Raw genomic sequence first — 14,513 nt, 5'->3', positions numbered from 1 at the left:
ACTTCGGCACGCAGAGTAAAGCAGAGTGACCTTCGCACCAGAATGTTAGAGTAATACCCTACACTGGTTGGGCATGTAGAGAGCTATAACTCCCATGCCTACACTGCTGCCTCTCTCCTCCTAGAGCCTTTCACTGAGGTGAGCAAAGGCTTTGCTAGAGGGGAGCTACTGGAGCTTTTTACTTCACAGAGAAAAGGCTCCTGCAGCTCCCCACCAGCAGAGCCTCTCCTCGCCATATTGAAAGTCTCTGGGAGAAGAGAGGCAGCACGGAAAGCCTTTGGCAGCTCCCTGCTGCCGGAGCCTTTCCCCCCAGCCTCCCTCGCCTGCCACAGACTTTTATTGCCACATGTATCCACACGCCATAATGAGTGTGGATGTAGCCTGCCCTTCACTGTAGTATGTAGCTACAGGTACCCTACCCTACCTACTACTACAAGTGTAGATAAGTCTATGTCAGCCTCTAGTAGCCTACTCTACCTTAAACACGAACCCAGATTCAGCTCTCTCTATTCTGGGTCCTCAGTACATGGCTTTCTTTGACAGAAATTGGGTGGGGGAGGAAAAGGGGGGGAGAAGAGAGGGAAGGGTATAAGCATGCAAGCTCCCACATGTAGGCAGAGATTAGGCACAATGCAAGAAGAGAAGTTACTGGACTGCCAGAAAGACCTGTTATATTGAAACCAGAACAAAAATTTGTTTCCATATTGAAGAATTTACATAGCATCAAAAATTTACCCAGCTTTCTGAAAATAACTGTTCTGTGTGCCAAAGTGTTGACACTTTAAAATGATATTATTGTGCCAAAATCACTTTAAAATACTTAAATCACTAAGAAAGGATATTAGAAGGAACAGAAAAATTTTATTATACTACTTTGACCGTTATCTGGAATTCTGATCCTCAAAATTCTGGACTATTCCAACCAACAATTCACGAACAGAACACAAAAATTATCTTAAATCATCTCCTAACTTACCAAACTGATCCCCCAGTCTCCCTACACATTTTTTTTTTTTTTTTTTTTTTTTGGATAGGGTAAGGAAGAAGTGTCAAGGTGTTAAGAAACTACCATCCATCATATATGGTAAATAAAACAAGATTCTAGAACTGTCCCTCAAAAGAAGGGAGTCCCCAGGCTTTGGACATTTAAAACAAAAACAGGATTAAGTACCAGAAAGCAAACTGCAGGTAACAATCCCACAGTGAGTATGCATTGTATAGACTCAGTGATTAATTTCCCCCTCAATATTATAGTATTCTATGGACAGTTCACATTTTACATAAACACAAGTCCTTTCAAGGATCATCATACTTGGGATGTGCAAGGAGCTGGTATAAAGCATGTTTATTATCATCCAGGCTCATCATGGCTACCAAGAAACACTTGATCACTTCCCAAGCCTGCCTCCGATAATATGGCTCTGTGTTAGCACTCTTCAAACAGTCCAGAGCAGTCTCAATTGCCTGCAATAAAAAATAAGACATCAACAACAGCACTGGTTAATCATGTTTCCTTATAATAAATCAGTTTGTAAGGGTACCTAAATCATTTAAATACTACTTCTGCTACCCTTTAAACCTCTCAAGTTAAAAATGTCAAATTTCTGCATAATGTACGTAGGCTTGAGTGAACTTGAAATTGTTATGTTTATTTTGGTTTTTATGTGAATGGGAAAATCTGAGTACATCATGGATACAAAAATTTCATCCCCATCCACAACAATTTCCTGCAATCCGCATTCCACCTATTATATCTGTCCACATGCGCATCTGCACCATCAGCCTATCTTACTGTTCGAGCCCTGTGCAGGTGTAAAAATTTGGATCTGCAGCAGATACGCAAAGACGGTAAAAATATGGTTACCTAGGGAGGTAGTGGAATCTCCATCTTTTTTTTTTTTTTTTTTAGGCCCAGCTTGACAAAGCCTTGGCTAGGATGATTTAGTTGGGGTTGGACTTGCTTTGAGCAGGGGGTTGGACTAGATGATCTCCTGAGGTCTCTTTCAACCCTGATATTCTATGATTCTATTAATACAACCACATCCACAGATGCAGATACGCAAAGATTTGCAGGGCTCTACATCATAGCCAAAATCATGAAAGATTTATTCTTTTCTTCCCCCACTCCTTATGTAAACACTTTGTCTCTTCCCTCCAGCAGTAATTACTGCACATAATTCCCACATATGCTGGATATAAAATGCAGAGTGTACGTGTGTGTGTGTGCGCGCGTCTAAATTCCCTGTAAGTTGCATGGCTGGGCATGGACCCAGCCGCAGCCAGACCAGCCTGGATCCTACCGGGGCGGCCCGGCCTGGGGCGGCATGGCCCAGGCGCTGTGGCAGGCAGAGAGGGCTGGGGGAGTCCTCTCTCCCCACCGTGGCCCCAGAGCACCCTCCTGCACCCCAAACTCCTCATCCCCACCACAGAGCCCACACACCCCTACACCTCAACGCTGTGCCCCAGCCCTGATCCCCCTCCCACACTCCAAACCCCCCGGCCTCACCCCCCCACACACACATGAATTTTGTTATGTACACTAATATGAAGGTGATATGTGCACCAGTATGGAGGTGGTGTGTGACACAACAAAATTCATTCTGCATATGAGTGGGTAAAATTAGGTGGAACACTGCTCGGGGGAGGGGGGGTATGCACACAGACTCTCTCTTCATAGATGATTTGCTCCTTTTTCCACACAATACAAAATGTTTTTACATCATACATTCTGAAACCTGTGTTAAGCAACTCCTAAGAAGAACTGTACTCAAGACATTTGAGGATACTTGAAGATGTCTCTTAAGAACAGGCCTTATATATTTTACACTTAAATCTTTACAAGTGCACATACTTTATATTACATCCTTCCCTGAAACAGAAAAGCACACCCAAATGTAAGACAGACATGCATCAAATGTGACCCATGTGGAAAATTCATTTGGGGGGCATGAAATAAGAAATTTCATTGCTTAACTGATTGTAAAATGAAATCCAATCATCCATGCTTAAACAGTTAATATGAGATTAGGTAGATAAAAATGACCTTTGAAAGCCCTTTTGCTACAGACAAAGGGATATTTTGTTTCTTTCTAAGGAAAATCATCTTTTCATCTACTGAATTAACTAGCTGCTCTATCATCTTTTACGCAATCTTATCAAGGTCTCAATGAAAAGAACAATGAGTTCTCACAGACCACTGAAGTGGAACTTTTCTCATCAGGGCACTAAAAGGAAAGATGGATTTCTTATGTTTTCAGCTCATTTCAAATTTTCTAAACTTCAGCATTTACTTTCAGCACCACTTAAGCATACTGTAAATAGTTTTGCTTCCTGGTCAACTCCAAGAAGTTGACCAGTGCTACATGTAATTGAAGAGACCGCTGTGAAACATAAAAGCCTTTAGATACCATGCAAATTCAGCTTTCTACAAGGCTAGATAGAATTCAGCATTAGTGAGGTTGGTATACATTAAAATCTCAAACAATTAATCACTGAAACTGATGGCATATGTACTAGGAGTTTTAATGAGGGTATTTCATGAGCAAATATTAACAGTGCAGAAACTTTACTGGAAGGAAACTGAGAGGAAAAAAGGGTAAGCTTACCTTTTCCATTGGAAGCTGAATAGAGGCTTTACAGTCTGAAAACTCTACTGTAATACTGGGTCCTTGAATTTCCGTAACTATGTATTGTAGTTTCTGGGATTCCTTTAACATCTTCCTATTACTTCCACCAAATTTACCAAGGACACGATAAGCCACATGAGAAATGCTGTCAGCAGGATTGCGTAATGTACGCCATAAAGCCTACAGATAATTTAAACGTTTAAGTGTGCTATATTTAGAGAAATGTTGCTTGAAAATATTATTAATAATTAAACCTGCACATTTCTATACAAGAGAAATGTATTCTTCTCTCAGGGAATAAAATCTGTCTCTCACCAGTAGCTTACCAGACATTACAAGAATTTCCTCTTTTTGATCATCAAATGTTTCCATTATGTTGTATTTAAGCAGCTGGTCTTTTACTTCTGGTTCTAAAAAGTAGTATTAGCTTTTCTCAATACAACAAAGAAACAGTACAGTTCTCAGTTACGATTTAGATTTCATGGCTAACACTGGAAGGGAAGCATTATATATAAAATACAAGGACACACTGAGGATGAAGTAAATTTAGGTTAGTGTGCTACTTAATAAGGAAGCTCCATATACACAGGGCTTGAAAAGTAAATGCTATGTTTGGAGTGTAAGGTATATTCAGCTTTTTCTGCATGTGATGAAGAACATCCCATTTTAGAGGAAATGGACAAGTTTAAACATGATGTAGCATTTCAAGGTAATCCTGCATCTAAAAATATGAAAACGCTGAAATCATCCAAACCCGCTTTAAGAAGTAAATCATGCCTCAAATCTCCATACTACATGGTTTTAAAAGAGCAGATAACACAAGTAATTAGTTATTTTCCAGTCCATTACCTAAACTTCACCATCTTCTGTATCTATTAATGTTATTGTACTTGCCACCTTGCTACAGAATCTCATTTCTTGGCCTTTAATTCTTTCGTTTTCGTTTTTAGGAACAAATATAGGGGGAAGACCTACCAAAATGTTATGTCCTGGCCTCGTTTAATTTACAGCTTTTCATACGTGCATCACCCAGCTTGAAAGTTCTGCGTCTACTTCGTACAGACCTAATGAGAATGGTTCTCATAACACTGACCACCCTGAGATTCAGCAATAATAAATTTCAAAGCAAAGTTTTAGGGATATTTAAGTGATCAATGACACCTAGTGGTTTTAGTGAAAACTACATATTTACCTGCATAAGCTCCGCTCGAACTGGCTGAATATGATCATACAGGAAGTCTGGCTGTAAATTATCCACACACAATTCAAGAGTTCTTAAACCTTGGCTAACCAGGGTCTGAGATCCATTTAGAGCTGACACCAAAGGATCCATCAACATTGGCAGATAAGGAAGGAGGGAGCTCAATCGAACTGGTACAGTGAGACAGAGTTCTACAAACAGATCTTTCATATGCTGCTTGTGCAGGCCACTTTGCAACATATTAAGTCCTGAAAAATAGTAGGAGGTTACATATTTTTTTAAAAAGACACTATAATAATATGGTCTAAAACAGGAGTGGGCAAACGATGGCCTGGGGGCCCTCCAGAAGTTTTAATCTGGTTCTCGAGATCCCGCCAGGGAGCGGGGTCCGGAGCTTGTCTTGCTCTGGCGCTCCAGCTGGGGAGTGGGGTCAGGAGCTTGGCCCGCTCCACACGGTTCCTGAAAACAGCGGCATGTTCCCCCTCTGGCTCCTACGCACAGGGGCAGCCAGGGTGCTCTGAACACTGCTCCTGCAGCTCCCATTGGTCAGGAACTGCAGCCAATTGGAGTTGCATGGGCAGTGCCTGCAGATGGGGCAGCATGCAGCGCTGCCTGGCCACACGTGTGTAGGAGCCAGAGGGGGGACATGCCGCTGCTTCTAGGAGCTGCTTGAAGTAAGCACCACCCAGAGCCTGCACCTCAACCCATTCCCATGCCTCAATCCCCTGCCCCAGCCTTGATCCCCCTCCCACCTTCCAAATCCTTTGGTCTGAGCCCAGAGCAACCTCCGGCATCCCTAAACCCTCATCCCCAGCCCCAGGCCAGAGCCCACACCCCCATCTGAAGCCCTCACCCCCTCCTGCACCCAAACCCCAATTTTGTGAGCATTCATTGCCCACCATATAATTTCCATACCCAGATGTGGCCCTTGGGCCAAAAAGTTTACCCATTCCTGGTCTAAAACAACCAGTATTTTTCCAATCACATTCAGTGTGCCTTAAGGTTTCTACATTTAATGCATTTGGTAAAGCTGCTTCTCTATATCTATTCCCTAACTAAAAATCTGTTATTCCTATACATATGCAGGTCCAAAGATAACTATTATGTAATAGAAAACAGACTGCAAATACTATGGGCAGAGTGTATATGTGTATGCAAGCACAGTAACATGCACATTTAACATGAAATAACGTTTTAGTACACTGGTCTAATTTGGCTAATTCTAGCCTTCAGACAATGAGGATGCTGAACGAATTCATATGTTCGGCAAATACATTTAAAAAAAAAAAGCACACGCTAACCTGAATGGTTTAATTTAAGATTTTGGCCTTCCCGTAAAGATAAAACTAAAAAATGCAGTAAATATTTTCAAGAACTTTTATTGTGTCCACAAAATAAATATGTACACTATACCCTAACCCTATCCCTCCCACCCCCCACCAAAAAAAGCTTTTATGGCATATATTCCATAAGCCCCAGGTAGTAACTCTATTTAGGTATATATATTTTCCCCAATGCACTCTATGTACAGACCGGTAGCTTACATATATTTGTTAACTAAATGGAACATAAAATTTCCTAGCTGAAGATGGGTACCACAGGATTTCACTTTCCTGCTATTGATTACCTCTCCCCATCTCAGTGGTTCGGCTTGGTCCTCTGCTCAGCATTAACACTTCTGGCCGCTATCTTTTCAGTCATGCATACCCTTATAGCCAATCTAATTTTGTTAAATTAGTTGGTCTTTAGACACTGTCACCATTATTTTTTTAATCTGAGAAGAGGCACTTTTTCTTCGTACCTCTCTCCCCAAATTGCCATGGTTCTGGCCACACAGCTTCTCCTACCCCACTCTTATTCCTCAGTACTCCATGCTAACAAGAACAAGTATACCAGAACTCGCGATGGGAGGCAGAAAGAGTGAACAGCACGAGCTGAGCTAGCCAGAACCCTGGAGACGGAGGCAGAAAGAGGAAATAAGCTAGAATCAGATATTTCAAATACATGTCAATTGCCAAGAGTCCCCATGTGTGATATCTATAAAACACATTTACCCAGTAATAGAACTTATTTTCAACACTTAATTGGAAATAGGGAAAGGTATTTGTTCTGACCTTGCAATAAGTTTGGTAACAGTGGCAAGAACTCTTGATACAGGAGATCATGACTGCCTCCTCCAATAGATCTGAACAGTGCTCTAAGTAGAAGGAAATAGTTGTATGGCTCCTTGGCAGTCTGTGCAAGTTCCATAGAGCTATTCACTATCTTGTGCAAATGCGGCTATAAAAAGAAAAGCTTTGAGATTAAAGCATCCATTTTGTCATCACAGTTTAAAAGTTCAACAGGATACGAAGTTATTTGCTGTCAATCTTCTAGATCAGAGTTTCTCAAACTGGGGATCGTGACCCCCAGAGGGTCATGAGGTTATTATGAGGGAGGTGGCAAGGTGTCAGCCTCCACTCCAAACCCTGTTCCGCCTCATGCATTTATAGCAGTGTTAAAAATAAAAAAGGTGTTTTTAATGTATAAGGGAGAGGAGGGGTCATGCTCAGAGGCTTGCTATGTGAAAGGGGTTACCAGTACAAAAGTTTGAGAACCACTGTTCTAAATGAAATAACCTTCCTTGATATAGGTGAGCAGCAGAAACACAAGCTTAACAAAAGAGGCTGCTAAAGGTTAAACATTAAAAATATAAAAAGAGATTATCTGAATTAGAGCTAAGAAATGTATCATTCTCAATCATTGGAGACATGGGTTTACATGAGTCACAAATGAAAGAGTTTGCTCACGTATCCTGCAGTACAAAACAAAGTACAAAACAAAACGCTGAATCTGACATAATTGGCAACCTGTGCTCCAAAGAACCTTAAGGATGGACTAGCAGAAATATCAGAGGTAAACGAGCAGAGAATTTGTACAGCATCCTCTTGCTCTAGGTCTAGCGTTATCATTAAAGCCTTCATTTTCATTAGCACTAAATTCACCAATTTTTAAAAGCACTCAATTTTTTTTTTAAATCTCTGCAATTAGAAATTTACTGTTCTGGTTAAGGTCGTCTTAGAATGCAGGGCATTAACAGCTTGTGGAGACTATTAAAAACTGCAAGGAGATATCAGGACTGTCTCATCCCAGGTATGAATAGTGAAATAATTATAGCTTTTATTAACATCTGGAAGTCCTGTACTCTGCTACACAACTGCTGTGAATAGCTTTCATCATTCAATTAAATTGTCTACTCAAGGCCACATCATCAATTCTGTTGAAACAAAAATATAACAGAAGCATGGAACTGTGAAGGCAGTATATCATACCATTTAAATTGGATTTGCAGTTTATAAAATTTAAGCGACCTTGATTTGGATGACAGGTGAGGGGAAACTTAGCACATTACATGCCTATAGTTTCAGATTACTGTTGCTTTATGAAGAAGCAAGTTAAAGTAGTAATCCATAAGTAAAACTAAACTGCTCTATCTAGACAGCACTCAACCACTCCTTTTACAGTGAACCCCCCACCTAAATATCTACCAGTATAAAGTTGTTTATCTTGGATACTTCACTCTTTTGGGGGGAGAGGGAATGGGAGGAGGAGCAGGCAAAACAGGGTTACATTAAGATTTGATGCCTTTTTTGCCTATATACACAGTAAGTGGTTCTAAGAAAACACTTTACTTTTGTGCTTTTAAGTACAGAAACCACCACATTTCTAAGATCATTATAATGAGGCAGCTTAGACAACACTTGTCACAGGAACAATTTTAAAAACAAATTTTGTTTTCCTATCCAGACTTCAATGGCATTACTCGCACAAACATACTCCTCTCATTGAAGCTATGTCATAATAAAAGCTACAATTAAGCAATACAAAACACTGTAGAAGGCTTATTATTAAAAGAGAGAAAAGAGATTTGAATTTTTAATTGTGGCTACAGCAATAAAGGATAAAAATACGGTAAGATACAGAGCCTGGCAAGAAAGTTATTCAACCAGAGAAAACTTTATGGGACTTCTAAGCAGACATCTCATATACTCAATCATAAAGACTTAGAATTTTCCACATCACTTCACAGTTCCCAGTATGAGACAGTTATTCATGAAAAATATTTCTTACAAGTAGGCTATCTTCTGCTCTCTGTATGCTGGATCCCTGTCATTAATGGAGGGTTTTTGTTGTTGTTGTTGGGCTTTTGCTTGTTTGTTTGGGGGGGTTGTTTGTTTGTTTGAAAACAAAGAACATTTTTCAAATGGTAAAATGGTCATTTTAGGAAAGGCATTTCATTGTTAAAAACAGTGAAGAAAAATGCAAACACAAATTGGAATATTTTCTTTCCCTTGGTCAAAATGAACTTTACCTTCAGCATTTGCTCATTTTCAGCTGCAAATAGTGAAACAGAGCCGAAGACTAGTTTGAACAGCTTGAGATACAGATTGGATAACTCCACATTCGAGCCCATTTCTGGCAGCCGATCTAGAAGATACTCCACCAGAATTGTAGCAAAAAGGGCAGAGGTGGTCAGGTTTGCCAAAAAGGAATTAGCAACAATCTGTCAAAAGAAGCAGATAGGGCAATACTAATTCTATTATGAAAGGAACACAGGGAAAGTCAAATTGATTCCATTAAAAAAAAAAAAAAAAAAAAAGTCATCACTGCTGTTGCTGTTCCACCACCACTGACTCAGTTTAAATTATACACAAAGGGTAAATTATCGTGTTCCCTGTGCCTAGCTCCAATAGTTATTGCAGTCTAAGGGAATTAATACTGAAGGACAGTAGATGAGACCTCTAGGCTGGGGTTCTCCACCTTGTTCTTTCTGAGGCCCGTCCCATGCTATAAAAACTCCACAGTCTACCTATGCCACAACTGCTTTTCTGCATATAAAAGCCAGGGCCAGCATTAGGAAGTAGCAACCAGGGCAATTCCCAGGGGCTGCAGGCCACAGGGCCCCCCCCGCAAAGCTCCATTGCTCAGGCTTCAGCTTCAGGGCCCTGGGCTTCAGACCCATGCGGTGGAGCTTCGGCTTTCTGCCCTGGGGCCCAGTGAATCCAATGCTGGCCCTGCTTAGCGGACCCCTGGAACCTACTCCTGGACTGCTGGTTGAGAACCACTGCTCTAGGTTACTACTTTCTGCACAACTCAAAAACCCACTCCATTCAGCTCGTGAACACCACAGTCTACTGATAACTTAAATTTAAGCATTTCAAGTTACATGCCTTAAATTTTACCTACACAGCAATAACTGTAGAAAATAAAATCCATCTTTGCAGAATATTTATAATGTTTCAATCTTGACTGGCTGTAGAAATACCTTAAAAGTTAATTTCAATGTTCTGAATTAAAAACAAAAATTAAGTCTGATTTAGAGCAAAAACAGCTATGCCTCACTGTTATATAAAGTAAAACCATCTACCTGAAGGGCATAGTTTTTTGAGATTCTTTCCACCAGATAAGGAACAGTAGTTTGAAAGATTTCTTTAAAAGTCAAAGGATTCATCATTGTGAAGACACCAGCAAAATGCTCCAGGACTTCCTTTTCCTCTTTCATCCTGACTGTCTGACAGTTTGCAACTCGAATATATGTCTGGCCATTTCCTGCTATTTGGACCTAATGCAGCAAAGTTAAGTACACAGTTAAGTAATGTTGTCACAACATGAACAATTTCCTTATTATTCTCAAAATATCTATATAGAATGCCAGTTGGTACACAGTGCCTTACATGCAAGACAACAATGCCCCAGCCCTGGGAAACTTTCAAAAAATACATCAAAATTTGACACTTTAAGCACAATTATGAAATTAAAATCGCCAAGTCAAGAGTGGGAGGGAAAGGAGACAGAGATAACATCACATTATATTTGGGCAATTATATAATTTCAGACTAAGTCTCCCGTTAAACTACAGATTTCAGTTAGACATATGCTAAGTGAATCCCTTCATGAATTTTTGAAGGCAGGATTGCATTTATTTCATAGATTCTAGAGTCTGACCTCCAACATAACACAGATCATAGAATATTTGTTTACAAAATACACATTTTTCCTCACAGACCACCAAGCACTTTGTCAGTCTTTAAATTAATGAAAATTCTATAGCAGAAGCATTTCCAATATCATAAATTCCACATATACAAAAACAAAAACCCCAAAACTTAGGTATATAAATATAGCCCCTTGGACTTCATTTCCACACATGGATCAAAAATATTCTCTATTAAAAACAAATCGTATTCAGAGCTTGTGTGTATAAAAATGACACAGAATTATGCCCTGACCAGACTACACACCTGATAAATATCCAAAGCTTGCATTGCATATTTCACCAACTTTATATAGATCTGTGTCTCCTTTGGCTGCAACTGTTTGTTAGGAATGAACTGTGCTTCTGGAAGAAGGAAAGAATAAACACAGTTTCTCTCTATTACAAATAGAATTTGATTTTATGTTATAAAGTGCGAAATTAAAAGTGGATGTAATTAAATATTGTGTAGTATTACCACCAGGTGCTTTGCATGATGTTATGCCCCATGTAATTGTCTTGACACCACAGACCAAAGTTTTTACTAAGCTTCGGCAATCTGTGACCTGGAACGTCTGCTTATCTTCTTTCTCTTTTTCTCCTTGTTTTTCAAACACAGGTGTTGGTGCTGGGGTCACAGGAGTGGCAGGGGCCAGGGATGGAACAGGAGCTGCATTTGCTCCTGTCGGTACTCCAGGTAAAGCGGCTTCAGCTGCACCAAGTTCAGACTGTGGCTTACACTTTTTAAAAATAACAGAAAGCTGGTACCGTGCTATAGTATGAAATTTCAAAACAAAAACCTGAGACATGAGAGAAAAAACAAAGGGAGATTGAATTAATTTTGAAGATTGTTACTAGTATATTAACTTTAGGGTCAAACTACTTCAGACCAAGACAGCTGGGTTAATAAAAATTATACTCAAGATCTCAGAAATATCAAATAGCCCCAAAATAATTCAAGTAATCACATGTAAAATTCTCTTCTAAATGGACTAACGATATTTGATTACCCTCACACGTTCCAAAAAGTAAAAAAAATACTTGCTGAAGACTAATTAAGCCCCCCAAATGAGATCTGATCTCATTATGGTTACTTTCCTGATCTGTCTGACATCAGAGAATTAGATTTTTTCAAACAAAAATTAGAACAGTCATAAGCAATCCTAGAGTAATACTTGCAGATCTCCTAGTTTCCACGGTTTAACTGCTTCCATAAATATATACAATTCAGTGTTTTTCTTCCTTGCTTCATATTTCTCACCTTCTTTTAATTAATTTTATTTTTCTGAATTTTAACTTCAAGTTTGATAAATGGGCAAAATCATAGGATACCTGGAACACAGACACTGCCAGTCCACTACACTGCACCACAATATCATCTAATATTAAAGACTCTTCATACATAGGGTCAGAGTTACTTCGTGTTTTGAGTGAAAGGCATGTCTTGCTATCCATGAAAAACTGCCAACTTTAGACTAAAACCCATCCTAGCCTAAGCAGTATTTCACGTTAGTCTGCTAGGATATAGTTCAGGAGTGGTGATGACTAAATTTCAAAGCAGCCATATCCAACCCAGCCCCCTCCCCATCCTTCTTCACCCCCTCCCAAGCAGCTAGAGCCATGATACAAACTGTCATTATAAACAGATGAGAGAAGGTGGGGAAGGGAGAAAAACCAAAATCTTCAGGGATCCCAGGAGACAAAGAATATGAGGCCACAGCCTTGAACTGCTATGAGACTGACCTGGCTTTGATTCTCAGGGCTGCTCTCATACCTCAAGACTGCACTACCAAGGCCATATTCACCCTGAGGTCTTTGTGAAAGTCTCCAGCTGTTAAACTAACCATGTTGTATAAATACTGCTCAGAGAACGTCCAGATCACATGATGGTAGAAGCACTGGAGGCCTTTCTACTTTAATGCTCTGACTGCAACTAGCAGTTAGAGCTTCACTGACACTGGCACAGCACTGGGAGATAGTCACACAAACCTCAGTGTAAACAAGGTTCTACAGAGGAAGTACGCTTCACACTTGAAAGGTAACGGGTGCTCAATGTAACACAGCAAAACTCCCAGCATGTAAAGGAGCTGTGATGGCAGGTTCTTTAGGAACTCCCATCCAATATTCAGCAGGAAAGATGGGTGTTATAACAAGGGAACCTAAAGACGTTGTTTATTAAACAGAAAGGAATGGGGACACCCAATACTCTAAAAGAAGATGCTGAGGACCTCCCACTAAATCGCAATTCAATTTTCCAGCTGTCGAACATAAGCTGAACACCAGCTTGGGACGGAAAGGAATTTCCCTTCAGGTTAAGGTACTGCACAAGTTTTAAAATCCTCCCTTTGAAATATCTGGACCTGGACACTGCTCAAGGCAACACAAAAGACGAGATGGTGTATTTCAGTCCAGGTACTCCTATATGTTCTCCATTCCATGGGGGTGGATGGGACAGAGTATTAAGAAGCATTTGGCAATACAGTAATAAAGATTAAGAGAGTGGATGATAATTTATATATCATTCCAATATTAAACTTTTCAACCAAATCAATACCTCTAACATCCTCATAAGAATATCTCTGCCATTTCCATTTTCTTGTTCACTTTTGGAACGGATACAGTCTACCAAGTTTAGAAGCAGCTTGCAAGACATAGTCTGGATACTGCTAGGTAATGACTCATCATCAATGTTCTTGGCAAATAACTGAACAGCCAGGGAGAGATCATTGAGTGGTAGATGCTGACGGACATGATGTACCAAATCTGCCAGTGTACTATATGCAAGAGGCCTATGGATAAAAAAGGAATTAAAAGGCATCACATTGATCATACATTTATAGTATGCTGCTACTCAGATATCGTTAACTGTTACTACATTCAAAACTATTTTTAAATATTAAAATTCAAATGGTAATAGATTTAGTTGTACATTCACATTTAACTCTCAATATAATGTATTTGATTATTTCCTGTATACAAATTATTATACATTTCCTGTGTACTTTACTATAGCGGCGGACACGCGGGGAGGGGCCCGGAGCCCGGCTCGGCATCAGAGCTTGGAGCCCAGGAGCAAGGGGGAGGAGGGCACCCGGGGGGCGGATCTGGGGGTCAGAGCCGGGCTGAGGGTGGGGGGAGTCAGTGGGGGGAGCAGAGCTGGAGTTTGGGGGGGGGGTATGTTCGGTGGGGCACAGAGCTGGGGTCAGGGGGATGTTCTTTTATGGGGAACAAAACCGGGGGATTGAGCGATAGTCGGATGGGGGTGCGGAGCTGGGAGTTTGGGAGAGATGTTTGGTTGGGGTGCAGGTCTGGGATGTTGGAGGGGGCAGAGCTGGGGTTGGGGGGGGACGTTCCGTCCCCTGTTTTTCTTCTCCCCCTCCCAGTATGTCCCCAGCACATGCCCTCTTCCACAACAAATAGCTTGGTTTAATGTTATATTCTGTTTTCCTAAAAACAGCTAACTTTTAAAGTGTTACTGAGCTGTTTCGGAAACTTTTGTAATTCCTGGGCTCAAAAATTTTAAAGAAAATGAAAATTTTTATTTTGTACACCATTAGGACATGGGGACACATTTAAGGCAGCACACAATGACCATGCTAAGAAAAATTTACCACACATCTGTTGTGGCAATAAAATCTCCATTTCTACATGCAAAATGCCATCAAGTATGCAA

The 14,513-nt window shown here is 40.4% G+C and overlaps 1 protein-coding gene across 12 annotated transcripts in view; it reads right to left on the bottom strand.

Annotated features, from left to right (window-relative positions):
- The window catches only part of TRRAP (transformation/transcription domain associated protein), a 169,003-nt gene that overhangs the window by 128,284 nt on the left and 26,206 nt on the right, over window positions 1-14,513 (bottom strand). For all 12 annotated transcript variants that reach the window (XM_030578970.1, XM_030578969.1, XM_030578975.1 and 9 more), the window contains exons 15-23: window positions 13,395-13,629; window positions 11,319-11,640; window positions 11,109-11,206; window positions 10,235-10,429; window positions 9,179-9,370; window positions 6,942-7,107; window positions 4,819-5,075; window positions 3,606-3,806; window positions 1,313-1,464 (exon numbers count right to left, since the gene is read on the bottom strand). In XM_030578970.1, the coding sequence (XP_030434830.1) occupies window positions 1,313-1,464; window positions 3,606-3,806; window positions 4,819-5,075; window positions 6,942-7,107; window positions 9,179-9,370; window positions 10,235-10,429; window positions 11,109-11,206; window positions 11,319-11,640; window positions 13,395-13,629 (1,818 nt within the window). The remainder of the gene's footprint in view (window positions 1-1,312; window positions 1,465-3,605; window positions 3,807-4,818; window positions 5,076-6,941; window positions 7,108-9,178; window positions 9,371-10,234; window positions 10,430-11,108; window positions 11,207-11,318; window positions 11,641-13,394; window positions 13,630-14,513) is intronic.

Source organism: Gopherus evgoodei, chromosome 10 (genome assembly GCF_007399415.2).
Source record: "Gopherus evgoodei ecotype Sinaloan lineage chromosome 10, rGopEvg1_v1.p, whole genome shotgun sequence".
In the NCBI taxonomy this organism is placed as follows: Eukaryota; Metazoa; Chordata; order Testudines; family Testudinidae; genus Gopherus; species Gopherus evgoodei.
Note: the sequence above shows the minus strand (reverse complement) of the source record. Positions and strands in the feature narration are given on the sequence as shown.